The sequence below is a fragment of the Strongylocentrotus purpuratus genome, unplaced genomic scaffold (genome assembly GCF_000002235.5).
Source record: "Strongylocentrotus purpuratus isolate Spur 01 unplaced genomic scaffold, Spur_5.0 spur5_scaffold_19, whole genome shotgun sequence".
NCBI lineage: Eukaryota > Metazoa > Echinodermata > Echinoidea > Camarodonta > Strongylocentrotidae > Strongylocentrotus > Strongylocentrotus purpuratus.
In genome coordinates, this window is record NW_022145604.1 from 2,387,460 (window position 1) to 2,406,690 (window position 19,231).

General features: G+C 38.4%; 1 protein-coding gene across 1 annotated transcript; it reads left to right on the forward strand.

Annotated features, from left to right (window-relative positions):
- Nucleotides 1–10,570: 10,570 nt before the first annotated feature.
- Nucleotides 10,571–12,867, forward strand: LOC115925954. The gene is made up of 3 exons (XM_030990020.1): nucleotides 10,571–10,680; nucleotides 10,912–11,127; nucleotides 11,600–12,867. The coding sequence occupies exons 1-3, from the start codon at nucleotides 10,678–10,680 to the stop codon at nucleotides 11,810–11,812; spliced, it is 432 nt and encodes a 143-aa protein (XP_030845880.1). The 5' UTR covers nucleotides 10,571–10,677; the 3' UTR covers nucleotides 11,813–12,867.
- The last annotated feature ends 6,364 nt before the right edge of the window (nucleotides 12,868–19,231 follow it).

Genomic DNA, 19,231 nt, shown 5'->3' on the forward strand with positions numbered 1-19,231 from the left:
GGGAGGGGGGTCCATTGTTAGTGTATATGACTTAGTCGACCAAAAGGTTAGAGCGCTATCGTCGGCGACAGACTTTTATAGACAGAGTTTCAAAGACAAACATGGACGATCTGATGTTGTAGACGAATCGATGAATATCTGCAACATCTTCACAGCTGCAGACAAGTTGATTGACTAAAAGGAGGCAAGAAGTTTTCAAGGAGTGAAAAGAACGGAGTGAAAAGAACGGAGTTGAAAGAAAGAAATCAAAGAAATGAAGCTACGCTCATACCAAAGAATAAAAGAAACACTCCCGTAAAATCATTGTCAACTTGTCGTTATTGATTGGCTGCAGTTACATCCACAAAGAACTATTCCACAGTGCCATATTTTCACGAAGTGACGGTAGTGAGCCTGGAAAATCGCAACGCAAATTGTACGCGATTTTCCTCACTACCGTCACTTCGTGAAAACAGGAACGAAAAGTGATATTACAATTATAAATATATATATATTTGTGAGAAGAAATACAACATGGATACATTGTTTGCCATTTTCTCAACATTTATTCCACTGGGGATAGAATTTGCCCCTTTCAAACCGTCCAACAATTAATGTCACAATCAAATAACAGAAATGCAATGAAATTAAAAAGGGGCGATATCTGTACCCGCACTATTGTACAGGGAAGAGGGGAGAGGCTAAATAAAAACGAGATACTAAGTAGGGGAACCCGGGTCACGTGACCAACCGGGAGGAAGACATCCAACCGAAGTCCCAGTTTCCTGAGATTACGGATTCCCCTAAACAACCTCTCCTACTGAGAGCCCCTCCTTGCCATTGGGCAAACCGCTCTCCCCTGTTATGAACAACAATTAACATAAATATCAATAGCAATAAGCAACCTTGACAATTTTCAACCCCAAACATACATATAATAATTTCATAGCAGGATGAGTTATGATAAGCTTCGATACATCTATCTGGGCACTTATATCTACTTAATTACAGCGTCCAAGAAGGCTCTACGAGCCACAACCCTTCAGCATATTTTCAAAATAAAGAATGCCAAAACCGAATTTTCAAATGAATCTTCAATCCAAACCACCCAACCAAGACTTTGTTTCAATTAAGAATACAAGCCCATCCGGTCAACCATTAAACTAATTATTATACTAGCCCATCCAACCATTCATTCATTAATAGCTTACTGGCCCAACCAACCAGCCATTTATTGGAACATCACTAGCCCAACCAACCAACAAAAACTTTGTTCCAATTAAGAATACAAGCCCATCCAGCCAATCTTTAAAACGAATCATTATACTAGCCCAGCCAATCATTCATTCATTAATAGCTTACTGGCCCAACCAACCAGCCATTTATTGGAACATCACTAGCCCAACCAACCAACCAACCAAAACTTTGTTCCAATTAAGAATACAAGCCCATCCAGCCAACCATAACACGAATTATTACAAGCCCAGCCAACCATCCATTCATTAAAAGCTTACTGGCCCAACCAACCAGCCATTTAAGGAACATCACTAGCCCAACCAACCAACCAAAACTTTGTTCCAATTAAGAATACAAGCCCATCCAGCCAATCTTTAAAACGAATCATTATACTAGCCCAGCCAACCATTCATTCATTAATAGCTTACTGGCCCAACCAACCAGCCATTTATCGGAACATCACTAGCCCAACCAACCAACAAAAACTTTGTTCCAATTAAGAATACAAGCCCATCCAGCCAATCTTTAAAACGAATCATTATACTACCCAGCCAACCATTCATTCATTAATAGCTTACTGGCCCAACCAACCAGCCATTTATTGGAACATCACTAGCCCAACCAACCAACCAAAACTTTGTTCCAATTAAGAATACAAGCCCATCCAGCCAACCATAACACGAATTATTACAAGCCCAGCCAACCATCCATTCATTAAAAGCTTACTGGCCCAACCAACCAGCCATTTTTTGGAACATCACTAGCCCAACCAACCAACCAAAACTTTGTTCCAATTAAGAATACAAGCCCATCCAGCCAATCTCTAAAACGAATCATTATACTAGCCCAGCCAACCATTCATTCATTAATAGCTTACTGGCCCAACCAACCAGCCATTTATTGGAACATCACTAGCCCAACCAACCAACCAAAACTTTGTTCCAATTAAGAATACAGCCCATCCAGCCAACCATAACACGAATTATTACAAGCCCAGCCAACCATCCATTCATTAAAAGCATACTAGCCCAACCAACCAACCATTTATTTAAAATGCATCAAGCCAAACCAACCAACCATAATCATCATCACTTTTTTGTTTTTTGGCCACATGTCTCAAATCTATCCTCCCCGAGCTCTGCTGTGTAAATTTCCCTCCCCCTTTCTTTGAGCTCTTTCACTTTCTACTTCTTATTTCTTCCTTTCTTATTGTCTAAGGAGTAGAAGGGTGGGGAGGCGGGAAAAGAAAAACATCCAACCCCAGTGGAACTTGTTGAGTATGTGAGACGAATTCAGTTGTTGTGCCGCGCATGCTAACTTGGAATGCGCGCACTTTACCGGTATCGCGCGCGATGCGCTTAACTAATAGTTTCTCTTTTGACCTTTCTGCACTTTGCTAGCGTAAACAACTTTGACCCTGAACTATATTGTTTACGTTGCATTCTCTCACAAATGCGCTGATTCGATAACTCGAATAATCGAATTGTGAGAAGAAATACAACATGGATACATTGTTTGCCATTTTCTCAACATTTATTCCACTGGGGATAGAATTTGCCCCTTTCAAACCGTCCAACAATTAATGTCACAATCAAATAACAGAAATGCAATGAAATTAAAAAGGGGCGATATCTGTACCCGCACTATTGTACAGGGAAGAGGGGAGAGGCTAAATAAAAACGAGATACTAAGTAGGGGAACCCGGGTCACGTGACCAACCGGGAGGAAGACATCCAACCGAAGTCCCAGTTTCCTGAGATTACGGATTCCCCTAAACAACCTCTCCTACTGAGAGCCCCTCCTTGCCATTGGGCAAACCGCTCTCCCCTGTTATGAACAACAATTAACATAAATATCAATAGCAATAAGCAACCTTGACAATTTTCAACCCCAAACAGCCAATACAAACCATTTTTTTTTTTTTTTTTTTTTTTTTTTTTTTTTTTTTTTTTTTTTTGCCTCTTAAATAGTTTTGTCTGTTTTGTTTTCTAAATTGTTACTTTCTGCCATAAATGGACGAACAATTAAATGAAATGATGTTATCTGTTGTCACTTGGACCCATTCAAACAAAGCAAACTATAGTCATCTCTTTAAGGGCATTTATCAAAAATACTAACAATTTTATTTTTATTATTTTTCTCCATCGGTTCCCAAACCTTAATACCAAGCCAGGTGCTTAAATTCTCTGCACCATTATCACATTTTATGTGACTTTGCCGAGCAAAATTGAAATGAACAATTACGATCTATGAATCCACGTTAAATCAATTAAACACGATCACTATGTTGAAGACAATAATAACATGGTTGCCCGTGTACAGTCGAGCTGCACAGCCTCAGATAAGATTCAGTCATTAGTCGACTGTCCTATTTTGATCGAACGTCTATTTACATGTACACCTTGTATTCATCTGTACAATCCACTGTTATCTTATTATCTTTGGCATTATTCCCTAAACTAGAAATATACATGTAGGTATACTTGACGAGCTGCCATACCAAAACCAACAACAAAACAACCATGATAGCAGCGTCAACGAGCCATATCATGGTCCAAATCAGATTCTGCCTTGTTCTATTGACATGTGCATGTATATACATTATGCAATGATCTGTCTGTCCTATAATCTCACATATTATTTCGTCTGTCATCCCTCTTGCTTTCCAATACACACAAATAACACAATAATACACTTCAATTATTGTGGAACAGCCTGACAACGACTACTGAGAGCCGGCCGTTTATTCAGTATGAATGTTTAACAAACATTTCTTCTCGTTTCCTTCACTGGAAACCGTTTCCTTCACTGGAAACCGGACCTATCATGGTCCAGGATAAAAAACCAGAGATAAAACTCAACGAGCATAAAAACTCTGGAAAACCTTATTCAAACACAGTCATGTAACAGTACATGACACAACGCACTTTTATTGTAAATAAAAGTTGTCTCGTTGAAAGCTCAAGCTAAAATGATTCAATTACACACTAATTCATGCCCCGCCCTGGTCTCCGTGGCAGAATTAGCTCGCACACCTGTACGAGCTGCCTATACAAATTACATTCCATCGGGGCACAGCCCCGGACCCAACATAAATATGCATTCATTAACGATACAAACAACATTTGTCTGCTATACAATCGTACCGCAGACAAATAATATTATATTCAGCTTAAATGTTAAAGTGTTGAGTCGCAAGACTCACGTGCATTATTTTGAGGGAGTCATTATATTTAAACGGCGTTTTCTCAGAGATTTCAAGTTTTAAGTTAACCCAGCCATTCGAGCCGCCGTTGCGAAACTCTGTATCAAAATGTCACATCCACTGTCCGACAGGTGTATCCCGTCCCTGTTAAAATATTGGTGTTCTTGCGCGATGAAGTTGTGCATGATGAACGATGCATTGTGCATGCGCCTGATCTTTCTTGATTTGATTTGATTTGATTTTATTCAGACAATATAAAAATATATACATGTCTTGGGTTACAAAACAAGGTTTAGAAAAACCCATACAAGTTTGCATCCCAGATATGGACAGTAAAATGGCATACATAATTACACAGTAAATACTAATACATAAAATATCGAAGTATGACATAGGTTATAGTTCAATATAAATACAACAACAGAAATACAAGTTAGAAATTGCAAGACACTTCTATTTTAAAAATCTAGATTGAGATGTTTTACCAGAGCCGATTTAAAGGTATTTAGCAATTGACTGTTTACTACTGTTTGTGGGAGTTGATTCCATTCATTAATTGTTTGGGGATAAAAGGATTTCATATAATAGTCTGTTCTGGCATATGGAACGTGCATCTTAAAAGTATTATCATTTCTTCCTATTCTGTTCGCTCGTGTGCACCTATTTACTTCTCCTACATTAATCAAGTTATTTACAATCTTATAGTAAAAAACAAGTCTATGGTACTTTCGTCTATTTTCTAATAAATTCATTTTGACATTTTGTAATAACACGTTATAACTCGTAGACCAATCCTTACACATCATCCTTACGTAACGTTTTTGAATACGTTCAATCCTCTCTTTGTGTGTGTTTCTATAGGGATCCCATGCTGTACAACAATATTCTAAACGTGAGCGAATTAGTGATTCAAAAAGACTTTTTAAAATAGACTTTGGACAATTAACAAAATTCCGTCTTATAATTCCCATGATCCTGTTACATTTTGTATATAAGTCAGTGCAATGGTCGTTCCAGTTTAAAGAATCATTTATTACAAGACCTAAGTATTTTTCAGACTTTACATTTGTTAACTCCTGTCCATTGAGAGAATAATTATATGTTATATCGTGAAGCTTTCGAGACATTTTCATAGTTTTACACTTTGATACATTAAAGTCGAGCATCCATGTTTCAGACCATTTACTTAAAACTTCTAAATCATTTTGTAATATCTTGCAATCATCTACATTGAAAATTGGACGGTACAATATACAATCGTCCGCATATAATCGAATAGTTGATGAAATATTATTAGGCATATCATTAATGAAACATAAAAACAATATCGGGCCTAAAATTGTTCCTTGCGGAACGCCTGATTTAACTTTGATCCATGAAGAACATTCGCCATTTATAACCACCCTTTGATATCTATTCTGTAAAAAATTCATTATCCATTCTAAATTTTGAGATCTTACACCATACATTTCAAGTTTTGTTCTTAAAAGGTCGTGAGGTACACTATCAAACGCCTTTGCAAAATCAAGGAAAGCAATGTGGACGCTTGAACCAGACTCCATATTATAACTCCAATCATTAATTGCTTCTATAAGTTGTGTTTCACAACTTCTTTTTTCCCGAAAACCATGTTGATTGTCACATAGTATATTATTTTCATTAAAATGTTCAATAAGACGTTTACAAATTATGCGTTCTAAGATCTTGCATGTAATGGACGTAAGAGATATAGGGCGATAATTACCCGGATCCTGTTTGTTACCCTTTTTATACAATGGACATATATTAGCTTTTTGCCAATCGGCTGGCAATACACCTGATGACAAAGACAGATTAAAAAGTTTACAAAGAGCAGGTGCCAATTGTTCTGCACCTTCTTTCAACAAACATGGGGCTAATTCATCGGGGCCTTGCGCTTTTGAAATGTCTACATTCTTTAACAACTTTAAGACTTCAGCTTCGGTACATTGAATATCCTCCATAATAGGAGCATTACTATTTGATTCGGGCTTATAAAGTTTACAAAGAGCAGGTGCCAATTGTTCTGCACCTTCTTTCAACAAACATGGGGCTAATTCATCGGGGCCTTGCGCTTTTGAAATGTCTACATTCTTTAACAACTTTAAGACTTCAGCTTCGGTACATTGAATATCCTCCATAATAGGAGCATTAATATTTAATTCGGGCTGGGAAAGGGTTTCACAATTACTAAAAATTTGATTAAATTGTTCATTAAAAACATCAGCTTTTTGTTGATCTTCAGTAATAATTCTACCACTGACATTTAAGCAATCTATCATACCACGGTCACACTTTCTGGACTTAATAAAATTCCAAAAAAGTTTAGGATTACGTTTAAGACTATTGCATATATCATTGCGTAAATAATTCACATATTTCAATTTAACTTTCTTTTTTACTTCTTTTCTCAACTGTCTGTATTTTTCCCATTGGGTTCTCTTAGTTGTTCTTTTAGCTTTCTTAAACGCTCTATTTCTTTTTCTCATCAATTTCCTTAAATCCTTATCTACCCACGGAACATTTGATCCTTTTCTTAAATTACCATGCGGAACATTTGCATCACAAATCTTTATTATTGTAGATTTAATCAACTGCCAATATTCTTTCACATTAACATCTCTGTTTTCTTCAGATAAAGGTGCTTCTTTCAAATCTTTTCGGAATTGTTCAAAGTTAGCTTTAGAATAAAAATATATATGTTTCTTTTTTAATTCACTGTTATTCATACAACAAATAATGAAACTTATAGCCTCATGGTCACTTATACCAGGAATTATATTAACTTTAGACACATCTGATGGATGAGACGTAAATAATAAATCTAGTATGTTACAAGTCTTATCAGTAATTCTTGTTGGTTGACTTACATGTTGATATAGAAAATTGTTGTCAATAACCGACATAAAATATTTTGTTAACTCAGAGTTTTCGGATGTGACATTATATCCGTTTACCCATTTCAAACTTGGTAAATTAAAATCTCCTGTCAGAATAACATTGCATATTTTTTTACCATTATGAGTTATTAATGACATAGATTTTTCAAATTCATAAATACTTTCTATTTTACTGTTTGGAGGTCTATAAAAAACTCCAAGAAAAATAGATTTTGTTTCTTTAAAAAATAATTCGCACCAAATAATTTCGCAGTTTGACTCAAGGTCTTCTCTATGGAGTACTGACAAAATATTATGATATGCTATAAGAATTCCTCCACCATGTCTATTCCTATCTTTTCGTACTACCTTAAAATTTTGGGGAAATATCTCAGAAGATAAAATTTCCGGACATAAATGAGTCTCCGTAATACAAAAAACATCAGGTTTATCATGTTCAATAATTGTTCTTATTTCGTCGATCTTATTCACAACGCTTCTTGCATTTAAGGATATACATTTTAGATTGTTTGGATTATTTTTATTGTCATGTTCAAAATATGGAGTACATGTTTTAATATTAGGCTCGTCGAGGTGCACAGGCGAGTGATCATTGGCACTCTCTTCTTGGCCAGTCTTTTAATAAGTGCAAAACTTCTCTTTGTGACCAAGCTGGTTACATCGGCGACATTGTAGTTGGATTCCATGTCGACAAGTGTTAGCTCTATGATTGGGTTCAGCGCAGTATTCGCAACATGTCCCGTACATTGTAGATGATTCGCGGACTACTGATGCATATGCTCTGTTTCCATAGGGACCAAAACGCGTCGCGGTAGTTGATCGTTGTCTTGGCGTGAACATTGATGGTTGAAATGTGGGGCGTGGTGGCTGGGGGTGGCTCGGGGGTGAAAGATAATGCGATGGTGCGTAGGCGTTCGGATGAGGTTTTGGTGGGTATGGAGGATTAATGTAGCTCGATGGGCGTAGCGGAGGGAAGGCGTACTGGTAGGGTTCAGCTGTGGCGGCTTGGGAGGGTACGGGAGCTGGGGCAGCCTGAGGAAAAGAAGATCGAGATGGTATCCCAGTGGGTTGAGATGATGATGATGGTCCCTTCCGTGGCCTTGGAGGATGGACTGGTAGACTGGATGTGCCTGGGGGTGACGGTTGTGACGTTTGGTGGGTGCTTGAAAATGGAGGTCGTTGAGATGATGACGTGTTTGACTGTGGGTTGTCAAGCATAGCGACAATGGCGTGCTTAACCTGTTTCATATCCATTGTAAGTTGATCAAGTCGTTGATTAATACATCTGCATTTCATACAAATGCTCTCTGTTACGTCACACATCAAGTTACATAACATGCAGTTTCGTACAGGGTCGTGATCCTCACTTTGAGTGCTTTCATCATTGTTGATACTGACAATAGAACTATTGTTAGACATTGAAGATGTTGAATGGTTCGTACGATCAGGTTCGTCGATGATTACAAAATGGCGACCTATCTCAATGTTCAAATCGGGATAAATTTGTGATAGTTCGCCCAAATAAAAGTCTGTCGGCGAAAGTCCCTGGGGCACAGATTTATGGCAATTGAAAATTAGGCTGAGTGAAAAGGAAATACTTCCACTTGTAATCCCTTTGGGCAGTTTGTACTTAAAAGTTTTTTCTCCAGGTTTACCATGATATTTATTCGAACGTACTTTACTTGCCATGTCTGGGACTACGTATATCGGAGACGAAGAGTCGTAAAAAACATGCAATATATAAACTTACGATATAAGTTCTAGAGAAGTGGCAAGAATACTGGATATCAGCTCAGCAGAAGAATAGCAACATATTGAGATGATTCACACGAATATATGCAATTCCAAGTGGTAAAAGATGATAAAAAATGATAAAAGATAAAACATAGGCCTCTCACGATGTCCCGATGTCCCTGCAGATATAGAGTCTTCTACCATATTTGTTCAGGGATTTCCTCACCTTATTAATCGCTAATTGCGAATGCACTGTACGGCCATATCCATAGTAGAACAAACGAGGTATTATGCTTGAAAAATAAATATGGCACCCCGGTAATAATTCCCGGGCTGTGGTGAGGGCATCATCTAATGCCTGTCGACATTGCTTGGCTCCATAGCGGCCGAGGTCGTTCGAACCCACGTGAATGATCATGATGGTAGGAGCTGGGTTGTACCTTAGTAAGTCCTGGAGAGCTCTCGGAAATTCGTGTAGGGTTAGGCCGCCTCTGCCAAACCATTTAACCTCGCTTGCATTTACTCCCAGGTTGTGGTTGCCTGTCCAGGATGCCCTCTCGCCGGCTCTCCTGACGAAGCTATCCCCCAATAGCCACAACCGTTGGGCTCGAGTACCTGTGGTGAAAACAAAAGAGTTCTCCGGGGAAGTATACATGTGGGCATTTCCACGGTAATAGGGTACTTCTGTGTGTGAAAGAATAAAGCGCTTACAGAAAAATTAAATAAATATCCTGTGGCTTTCTGTGTTTTTATTTTCATTGTTGATGGTATAAAGAAATAAAAAAGACAATTCCATGCACTAATAATGTCATTTGGTTGTGTTGTCCTCTTTTCTTTAATGATTATTATTAAAAATTCCAAAGTACAATCAGTAATTGTTGAGTGGTGTGATTTTGAGGGTGATGCAAATAAAAATTCTAAAAAGAAATTGATGTTTCATGTTTTGAAAAGAGATTTTGATGCGGGTGGATTACGGCATTGATCATAGTTACGGCGATTGAGCTTTAAAGAGAGAGAGTGAGAGAGTTGAAAATTACATTGGCTGAATGAGAGATTCTGTCCACCTGTGTTACGTACGTTCAGAGTGAAGTTTCCCACAATTATTAGTTGTGTCACCCAACAGTTTTATGTGCTTTGCAACTCTTTTGATGAAGGTTGAAATGTAGACCAAGAAAAAAATCGTCAAAATAAACGCAAATAGAGATAAAATCTATTCAAAATTTGGAGTGCAATATTCGGTCCAACTCACGAACGTACGTAACAACTAAAAAACGGACCGTGGCGTCCGCGAATATGACGCATGGATAATCCACGTATCAGTCAAGTGAACCAAGGCACTGCAACGTTTGATTGTACTTGCAATCCATGCGCTGACTTCTACAATCGCGGGGCCGTGTAGCTCTATATAACTTCTGTCCAGTTTGTGCGTACGTTCACGGTTGCTGGTAGTTAGAACGACACGTACGCACGATGGACAGAAATGCTATTCGGTCTTATTTACGTACGTTTTTTCGCGGGGTTTCGTGAGCAGCAGACGACATCCGATCGTAATCATTGGAGTATCAACTCAACATTAGATTAGATCTAGGCTTTGAAAATCGTGGAATGGTACGTATTTGTTATTCAAAATCTTTTTGAAATACAGTAAAAGATCATGTTTCCGAAAATGAGTCATGTGTAACTTTAGTGGTGTACGATTATATTTTCCTCTTCTTGTCTAGCTAGTGGTCTGCTAGTGCTAAATTTTAACGTGTAGTGATATTATTACATTACAGTCCCATATGTAGCTTTTCATGTATGCAACACTGGTAACTCTCGCCGATCTCGCATTTTCAATAGGTGCAACCGCAACCCAATTTAGCTGCAGATGATACCCAGAATGATGTGATGACCACCAGACCAACTGGAGATGATACCCAGAATGATGTGGAGATCACCGCCGACAGACCAGTGGCAGATGTTCACCAAGCAGCCGATGAGTACCAATGTGGAGACTTTGTATTGATCAATATATCAGTCGGCAAACGTGGAAAAATTCTGGAATACGTTGGAGAAGTAAGTTTGTATGGTTTCATTTACTTGCAAATTATTTTTATGCTTAGCTGTGAAATAAATGTAATACGAAAATCATTACAAATTTCTTGTTAAGAGGATTGTTGAGGAATTTATTTAACATTGGAATAACCTGCACAATAAATTATTTTACTTTTCAATGGATGACATTTTATACACAAGAATTATTTCATTATTGAGCCTACACTAAATTATACAAAATATTGCATCTACATTACCTGAGTCATATCATTGCATTGATACTTTACAATCCTTCTGTTAATCATTTAATGCCTTCATGTTTCAAAACCAGGAAATATCTATCTGTTTGGAGTGAAAATGTGCATGATTACTATTAACGTGAGAAAATCTGAACAAGTCAAAAAGAAAAAAAATACAAATACATTTAAATTTGAATTAGCACAATGGATTTTAAACTCACGATTTTTTTCATCTTTAATTCTTTTGATTTCAGGTGAAAGATGTTGTGGGAGAAGATCTTGTCATCAAGTACATGGCCAAGTCGGAGTCTCATCCGGGGCTATTTATATGGCCAGCACGTGAGGATGTGTCTCAGGAATGTAGAAAACAGATAGTGAAGAAAATGCCTAACCCTGTCCTTCGGGAAGACATCAGCAGCACTAGATTACAATTTTTCACCTTTGCAGAACTCTCCCCAGAATCATGACTTGCTCCATACAATTTATGAATGTCTTATTACTCATAGATTGGTTAATAATGAATCGAGTCATTCCAACTTCTTCAGAGAACTTGTGTAAAGTCCAGCACACCCGATATCGTCCCAAACCATCGGTTTTAAAATCCTTACAATATTCTCTGACTCTCGTGTAAGAGGAAAACCTAGAACTGCGTGTATTGATGTTAAAAAGGAGACATGATTAAATGGCTGGATCGTGCTAATTTATTGTTCGGTGTACTTCAGTAAGGTTTTAATCACCTCAATAGACTTGTGTGTTATGAAAACAAATAAAATTCATGGAAAATTGGCACAAAGACACAATTATTTACTGAAAATATTTAATGAATGCTCAATTGAATTGATGCATTATAATATGCAAAATAACCCATTGAGTATGCAGTGTCAAATCTTTTTTGAATTTCAGATCTGAATTACATCAAAATGATTGTTATAAATACATGTATTTGATTTGAACTTACTTGAAATGAATGATCATAATTTTGAGCAAAAATAGAATTAAATAGAGCATTTATGAAAAATGAAGAAATATAAAAGGTAAATATCATACACATTGTAGTTAGCAGATAAAAGAACTCTAGAATAAAAGCATACAAATCCTGTATAGACAATTTGTAATTAACGACATGATGTTTGTGAAATATCAATGAATAGTGTTTGCCTTTTATTCTATATTGTGTCAACTACTTTCCCAGTCTTGATGGGAATTGATTACAAGCTAATGCTTACATGTAGTGAAATGCATGCTCAATTGTTTAACAGTCTGTTATTATTGGGCTCTGTGTCCGAGACACATTTTGGCTACTGACTATTAAAGACCTAGACTACTTTTAAATTTGTATATAAGGTTTTGTGAAATTTCAATTTCAATGAAATGATTAGTGTTTGCCTTTTATTCTATATTGTGCCAACTTCTTTCCATGTGACTATAGTTACTATCTTATCATTTTTTGAATTTGAATTTGCAATTCAGGTGTTCATAATTGTATAAATTTATATAAATGGTTCATCCATGGACAATTTAAGTTGTACACTGAAGTTTGTTGCTTGCTTTTGCAGTTGGTCAAAAGATTAATGAGAGGTGAGATAAGATTTCAAAACTATCAATTAATCTATTTTACAGATTTACAAACCGTATATCAGTTGGCAAATTCATTGATTTCATTATACTTAATAATTAAAGACCATTCACATTTCACTTATTCTCCACAATTTAAAATGATCAATACAATGAAACATTTTAACCTATGCAACGCTTATGAATATATTGATTATGAAATATGTGTCCCAAAACAGAATTCAAACAAACGTTTAGATGCCTGTTCTGTCCAACCGTTACATACGTTCCCTATTCTTATTAATTGGTTCCAACATGCATCAACAATTATAACTTCTAGATTTTATTTTATCCTGGAATATATGAACATAGCATCAACATCCAGTACACAGTGACACCAAATTAATAGAGTACGCACCATTAAAACATGTGTGAAAGATTTATTCATTCAATAATACATGATACATTGCAAACATTCCTTAAATATTTGTTTTTCTGATTCACAAAAAAAGCTATAAATTTTTTTTAAAAAAGAAGCAAATTCTGAGATGATTGTTAAATTGATGTTTTATTGATACTTAACTCACATGAATGAACATTGCATTTATATATTGAGCAAATAATAAATCAGAGGTAATTTAAGTTACAAATTTCTGTCCAATGTTACATACGTTCCCCCCAATACATGTCCTACTTTACGACCTCTGCAAAGTTAACATGAAATCACACTTATCTTTTCCCTCATAAATATATAGAATATAGATATTGGACAAGCAAAGGGAGAAATTTGATTGCTCTAGGGGTGAAAACAATTTTGACCATATTTACATCACAGAAGTACCCACTTAACATGGAAATGCCCATGTACATAATTCTTTTCGCGATCATATGTTTATTCATAGTCCACCCTATTCGACTTGTTTGTAGTTAAGGTTAAAACGAGCATCATATTGTGCCCGTGCTATAATTTGGTAAGCACGATAATCGGTTTCTTATTATTTGTTTATTATTTATTTATTTATTTTTTATTTTTTTATTTTTTATTTATTTATTTATTTTTACACTGTATACATGACTTTTTGAAAACTTATGATCAACTACAATAATTTGCTTCATGTGAGAGATGAGGAAGAGCACTCTCAATTTTATTAATGTAAACTACAACCTTCCACGCTATAACCTTTGGAAGGAGGATATCTCTATTCTAATATGACTAGGGTCTTACATAAGACCTGTAGGCCCCGCTGCGCCATCGCCCCATCTCTTTTATTTTTTCTGTGGGTAATCCATTCAAGGCAGCAATTGTGGCAGCACCAATACGAAATGAATGAGTGCCATAATGGGCTGATTGCACCCCTGAAAAGATCAACACCTTAATCAATACTGCTCTAAATTAATACCTGGTTAATGGGGCCCCATTAGCATGGCAAAACAAAGGGCCATGGGTTTTGGGTCTCAAGTTGAGAAAACTATACATTGCGGCAATTGGGCAACTGTTGTGTATGCCATTCTCTCTTATGCAAAAAATTGTTGATTTTCCATATTAATCTGTTTTTGAGAATCTTATCTTTACTAGCATGAAACGCGGCGTGCTTTTTTTTCATGTGGACGTCGTCAGTTGACCATTGCCTAGGCTGAATGATTGTAACCCCGTTAAGTTGTTCCAGAAAAGACAACCAAACTTCGAGGTCAGCACGGGCTCCATCCGTTAAACGCCGTGAACCCTTTGACCCGTCTTCTGTTTTCATGAGATCTATTGACCTCCTTAGGAACGCTCTACCTGGCCGTACGGCTCGACAAACAAAATTCAAGGATCCTATTAACGACTGAATATTCCTCAGATCCAAAGACTTTTGTTCTAAGGCCCTGCGGATTTTCTGTTTCAAGGCTGCTACCTACCGTCAGGTATCCGAACTTGCATGACGCTGGTGTCGATCTCCAGGCCTAGATATGTCAATTTTGTACAGGGCCCTTCCGATTTTTCCATAGCCAGAGGGACACCTAGTTAATTCACTGCCTACTGAGCGAAATTCGGTTATTATTCCTAAACATTTAATACCTCCTGCATTTGCCGACCCTACTGCTAAAAATCGTCCATGTAGTGAACTATCCTATCTGTTCCTAGCCTGTCCCTCACACAGAATTCTAGAAATGAGGAGAATTTTTCGAAATATGCCGGTGCGCATCGGCTCCCCATTGGTAAACACTTATCTACGTAATACTTCCCTTCGAATTTTATTCCTAATAATTCAAAGTCCTGGGTTGATATGGGTAGCAGTCTGAATGCAGATTTTATGTCTTCTTTTGCTAACTCAGCCCCTATTCCCGTCTTAGAAACTAAATCTACGGCAGTATCATACTTAGCTACTGTATTCTACTTTGCAAGCGTCATCGGCAATGAAATCATTAATCGGGTACCCTTTCGGATAGGATAAGTGGTTTATTAGTCGGAAATCCCCTGGGTTCTTCTTCGGGACTAAGCCAATTGGGCTTGCTCTCAAATTTTGAAGGGGTTTTTTCTCGTATGGCCCTGCGTAGCGTCCCAAAGTAACTTCCTTATCGATTTTCTTTTTTGTCGCTACCTTATTCTGATCTGCCGATTTCAAATTTGGTAGATCGTCAGGCAACCGAGGGCCGTTGTAATTCAATATGAAGCCCTGGGTGAAACCGGTTACTAAGAATTGCGCTGCCTTTTTATTGGGATATCTTTCTAACTCTGCTACTAGTCTTTCTACTTTATTATTATTGGCCATTGATGTCCCTTCGTTATATTGATCCCCAGTATTTAAGAATTACTAGACTATCTAGGCCTACTAGATCTGCTTTATGCGGTTTGGCTGGTGATCGCCTCCCGGGCCCGCGGGCAGGTAACTTTCCCGAGGCCGGTATTGCCGCATGCCAAGCATTTGTGGAGGAATTTGCACTGCTGACGCTCACATTTTCCATGTCTGAAGTTAAGTGCATAGCATACACCGGGACCGGACTGGCGAGCTCCGAGCTGGCGGCCGCCCAGCCGGCGGGCTGGTTGACTCCAGTAAGCCTGACTTTTGGTGCCCGATGTTCTGGGAAATTGGGACTGAAATGGTCTGGGCCCGCCTGGCCTCCCCACTCTTGGAGGCTTAGCCGTGGGGGTTCCTATTGTTGTCAATGTTAGTCTAGGCGCCCCACCCCCTACAACGTGCATGAGCCACAACTCTCCATCGATACTAGCCCACGATCTTTATTAGATATTAATTTACGGGAGCGAAACTCCACATCATAGTCCCGCCATCCGTACCCTGTGTATTTGCTCGATGCCGACCGTATGACTATGAGGTGGCAATATTTTAGGATCTCTTGTGCGAAGTTTGGATGTGCCTGCAAATAGACACTCGCAAATGTCAAAAAGGCGTTTGTCCACGCCTCAATATTGTAGATCTTGTTTCTTGCTGTTACTATTGGTAGGGTGTCTGATCGCGCACCCGATGTTGTGTGCTAAAATTCTTCCCATAGAGATTACACGCATCCCTATGCAGCCTACGTGCATTGCGCGACCATGCAAAAAAAGTCAATTTTTTTTTTTCAAATCGAGATTCAAACCTTTATCAGTTGTGATCCTGAAGGTGATAATCAATGAATGAGGTGTCATATGAAAGAGCAGGTGAATTCCAATATTTCCAAAGGGGCGTAGCCCCCGAAATTCTAAAAATATCTTGGTCAAAACAGCAATTTAAACATTGTGTCCTGGCTAACTCTGAGGTTTGTCACTTTTGAGATATGACGCCCCGATCGATAAGTAGTCCCAGTCCTAAGGAACAATTCTATGTGATTATATTTTCGCTAGCCCCCAGGGATCACAACTGATAACAGTTTAAAAATACCCTTCTCGCTATTTGGTGGATCAGCTAATTAGGAGGCGTGCGCTCCGCTCAGTCCAAACCATGGTTACATCGCGTAACATCTCCGCGCACGAACGAAACCCCAAATTATAGTGACTGAAATTATGGTTGGCAATTCCCTCGATAAACCCGGAAGTGAATACACGTTATAGTCAATGGCAATATCGCGGAGACGATATTGCCATTGACTATAACGTGCATTCACTTCCGGGTTTATTGTGCGACGAACGCCAACCATACTAGTCAATCGCACATGTCGCGGAGACAGCGTAGCTCAAGCTGCAAGTCGCGGATTGGCTTAGCAGCATGCGTACGATATGCATACGCTTGCATATCGCGCGATACAGCTGTTTAGCTAAATTTAGCAAAACAACATCACTCTGCGTGGACGTCTTTTTCGTCGATTTTGACCAAAATGATATGAATATACCAGCGTGTTGGAGGGGCTGTAACTTTTGATAGAAACATCGGTGAGACTTGAAATTTGAAATGTATTATTCTGATAACATTTTTTATTCAAATATCAAACAAAAATGGTGAAAAACGATCCCAAATTGAAAATTGAAAAATCGTTCAGACACCCTACTATTGGTTTAAGCATGAGTTGTTGTCCCGTTTGAACTACAGTAAAATCCGATTGACACTGTTCCATTGGAACGTATCCCTGCCCTCGAGCCGTCATCCCCTGGTTGCCTAGTAACCCGTATGATCCCCCAGGTCTGAATTTAGACCTCCATCTCGCCCTGGTACTATGGAAGGGAACGATACGGTAGGGACGAGGGCTGAATTGGTCTCTATGCTTTCATTAGATCTAGGCCTAATGCCTGTAATGTCAAGCTGACGGTTGTTTATCGTAAACTCACCCGGTTGTGTCACGACCGAGGGTCGTCCCGACGACTGACTGGGTGTTGCTGCCTGGGCTGCAGGCGCCTGCTCCACCGTCCCTGGGCCGGTCACTGGCTGATCTTGCGACACCGACTCCCTTGGCATTGACCTTGACGTGTATCTCCCTCTCCTACTACTAGTAGGCCTAGAATCTAGAGCTAGTAGTACTAAATCTAGGCCTTGTCACTCTCGTGCTGGGTCCTGTGCTGTGGTAACACTAACATTCCGTGTTGATGCTCTGGTCTCGCGATCTTTGCGTTTACTCGTCTGCCCGCCTCTTTTCTTCCCCATTGTCACTGTCAAGTTCGGGCTTGATCGAGCGCGATAGTCCGGTTTAGTTTATAGAGTAGATCTAGACTTGATCTAGAGTCTAGATCTATAGATCCCCTTTAGTTTATGTATCCAGAATAACCATATCATGATATTACCAGGCGATAGTGTGGGCTAAACCATCCTCGACGAGCCAGCACGGTAAAAGTTGTCTTGGTAATAAAATTGTTCAAGTGTAGACACCTAAAAAGTATAGGTCTACGTGTATATTCCTGTTCCTACGTGAATATTCCTGTTCCTAAAATCTGGGAGAACTAAAAGAAAAACATCCAACCCCAGTGGAACTTGTTGAGTATGTGAGACGAATTCAGTTGTTGTGCCGCGCATGCTAACTTGGAATGCGCGCACTTTACCGGTATCGCGCGCGATGCGCTTAACTAATAGTTTCTCTTTTGACCTTTCTGCACTTTGCTAGCGTAAACAACTTTGACCCTGAACTATATTGTTTACGTTGCATTCTCTCACAAATGCGCTGATTCGATAACTCGAATAATCGAAATATATATATATATATATATATATATATATATATATATATGAATGAAAAAAAATCAATATTACTGAGCCTATCACTTCTTGAAAAGTAGCATTATGTCAGATGGCTATTATGTGACACTAAACTATAGGAATGTACTGTAATTATATACCCACCGCCCCCCCTCCCCGTGCCGCCCCTCCCCTCCTCCTCTTCATTCTCCAAGTTAAAATGTGAATGCGCGCGAAGCGCGAGGTCCCTTTGAAGCCGGGGTCAAGGGCCTGCTCAAGGGCCCTGGAAGCTATGTGATATACTAGACGCTCTCTGGTGCAATACCAGCCTTATCTAGAATTTTTAAAATGCACAAAATAAGGGGTACAAGTTCAGCCGTAAAAAATGGGGGGCGGAAGGATATTCCCGTGAAAAGAGACTAACATCGTTTATCCATTCATGAATGAACCTGCATTCAATCAGCAGATGTATGAGATCTATTATATTATTACCAACGCTCCTTCTCTCCCCTTTCCTTTTCTTCTCTGCAAGTCACACTCTTTTTTATTTATATTTTTATTGTTGTATCTAAGTTGAGGGCTGCGGGCACGTCAAGCTACTTTGCTTATTTCTGTAGCCCTCCTGCATCTAGTGTAGGTTAATTATGCATTCAATATATTTGTTTAATTTCGTTTATTATCTGTATAAAATTATATACACTTAAAATACTGTATCAAACCATATTATGTTCATGAAAATGTATGATGAAAAAA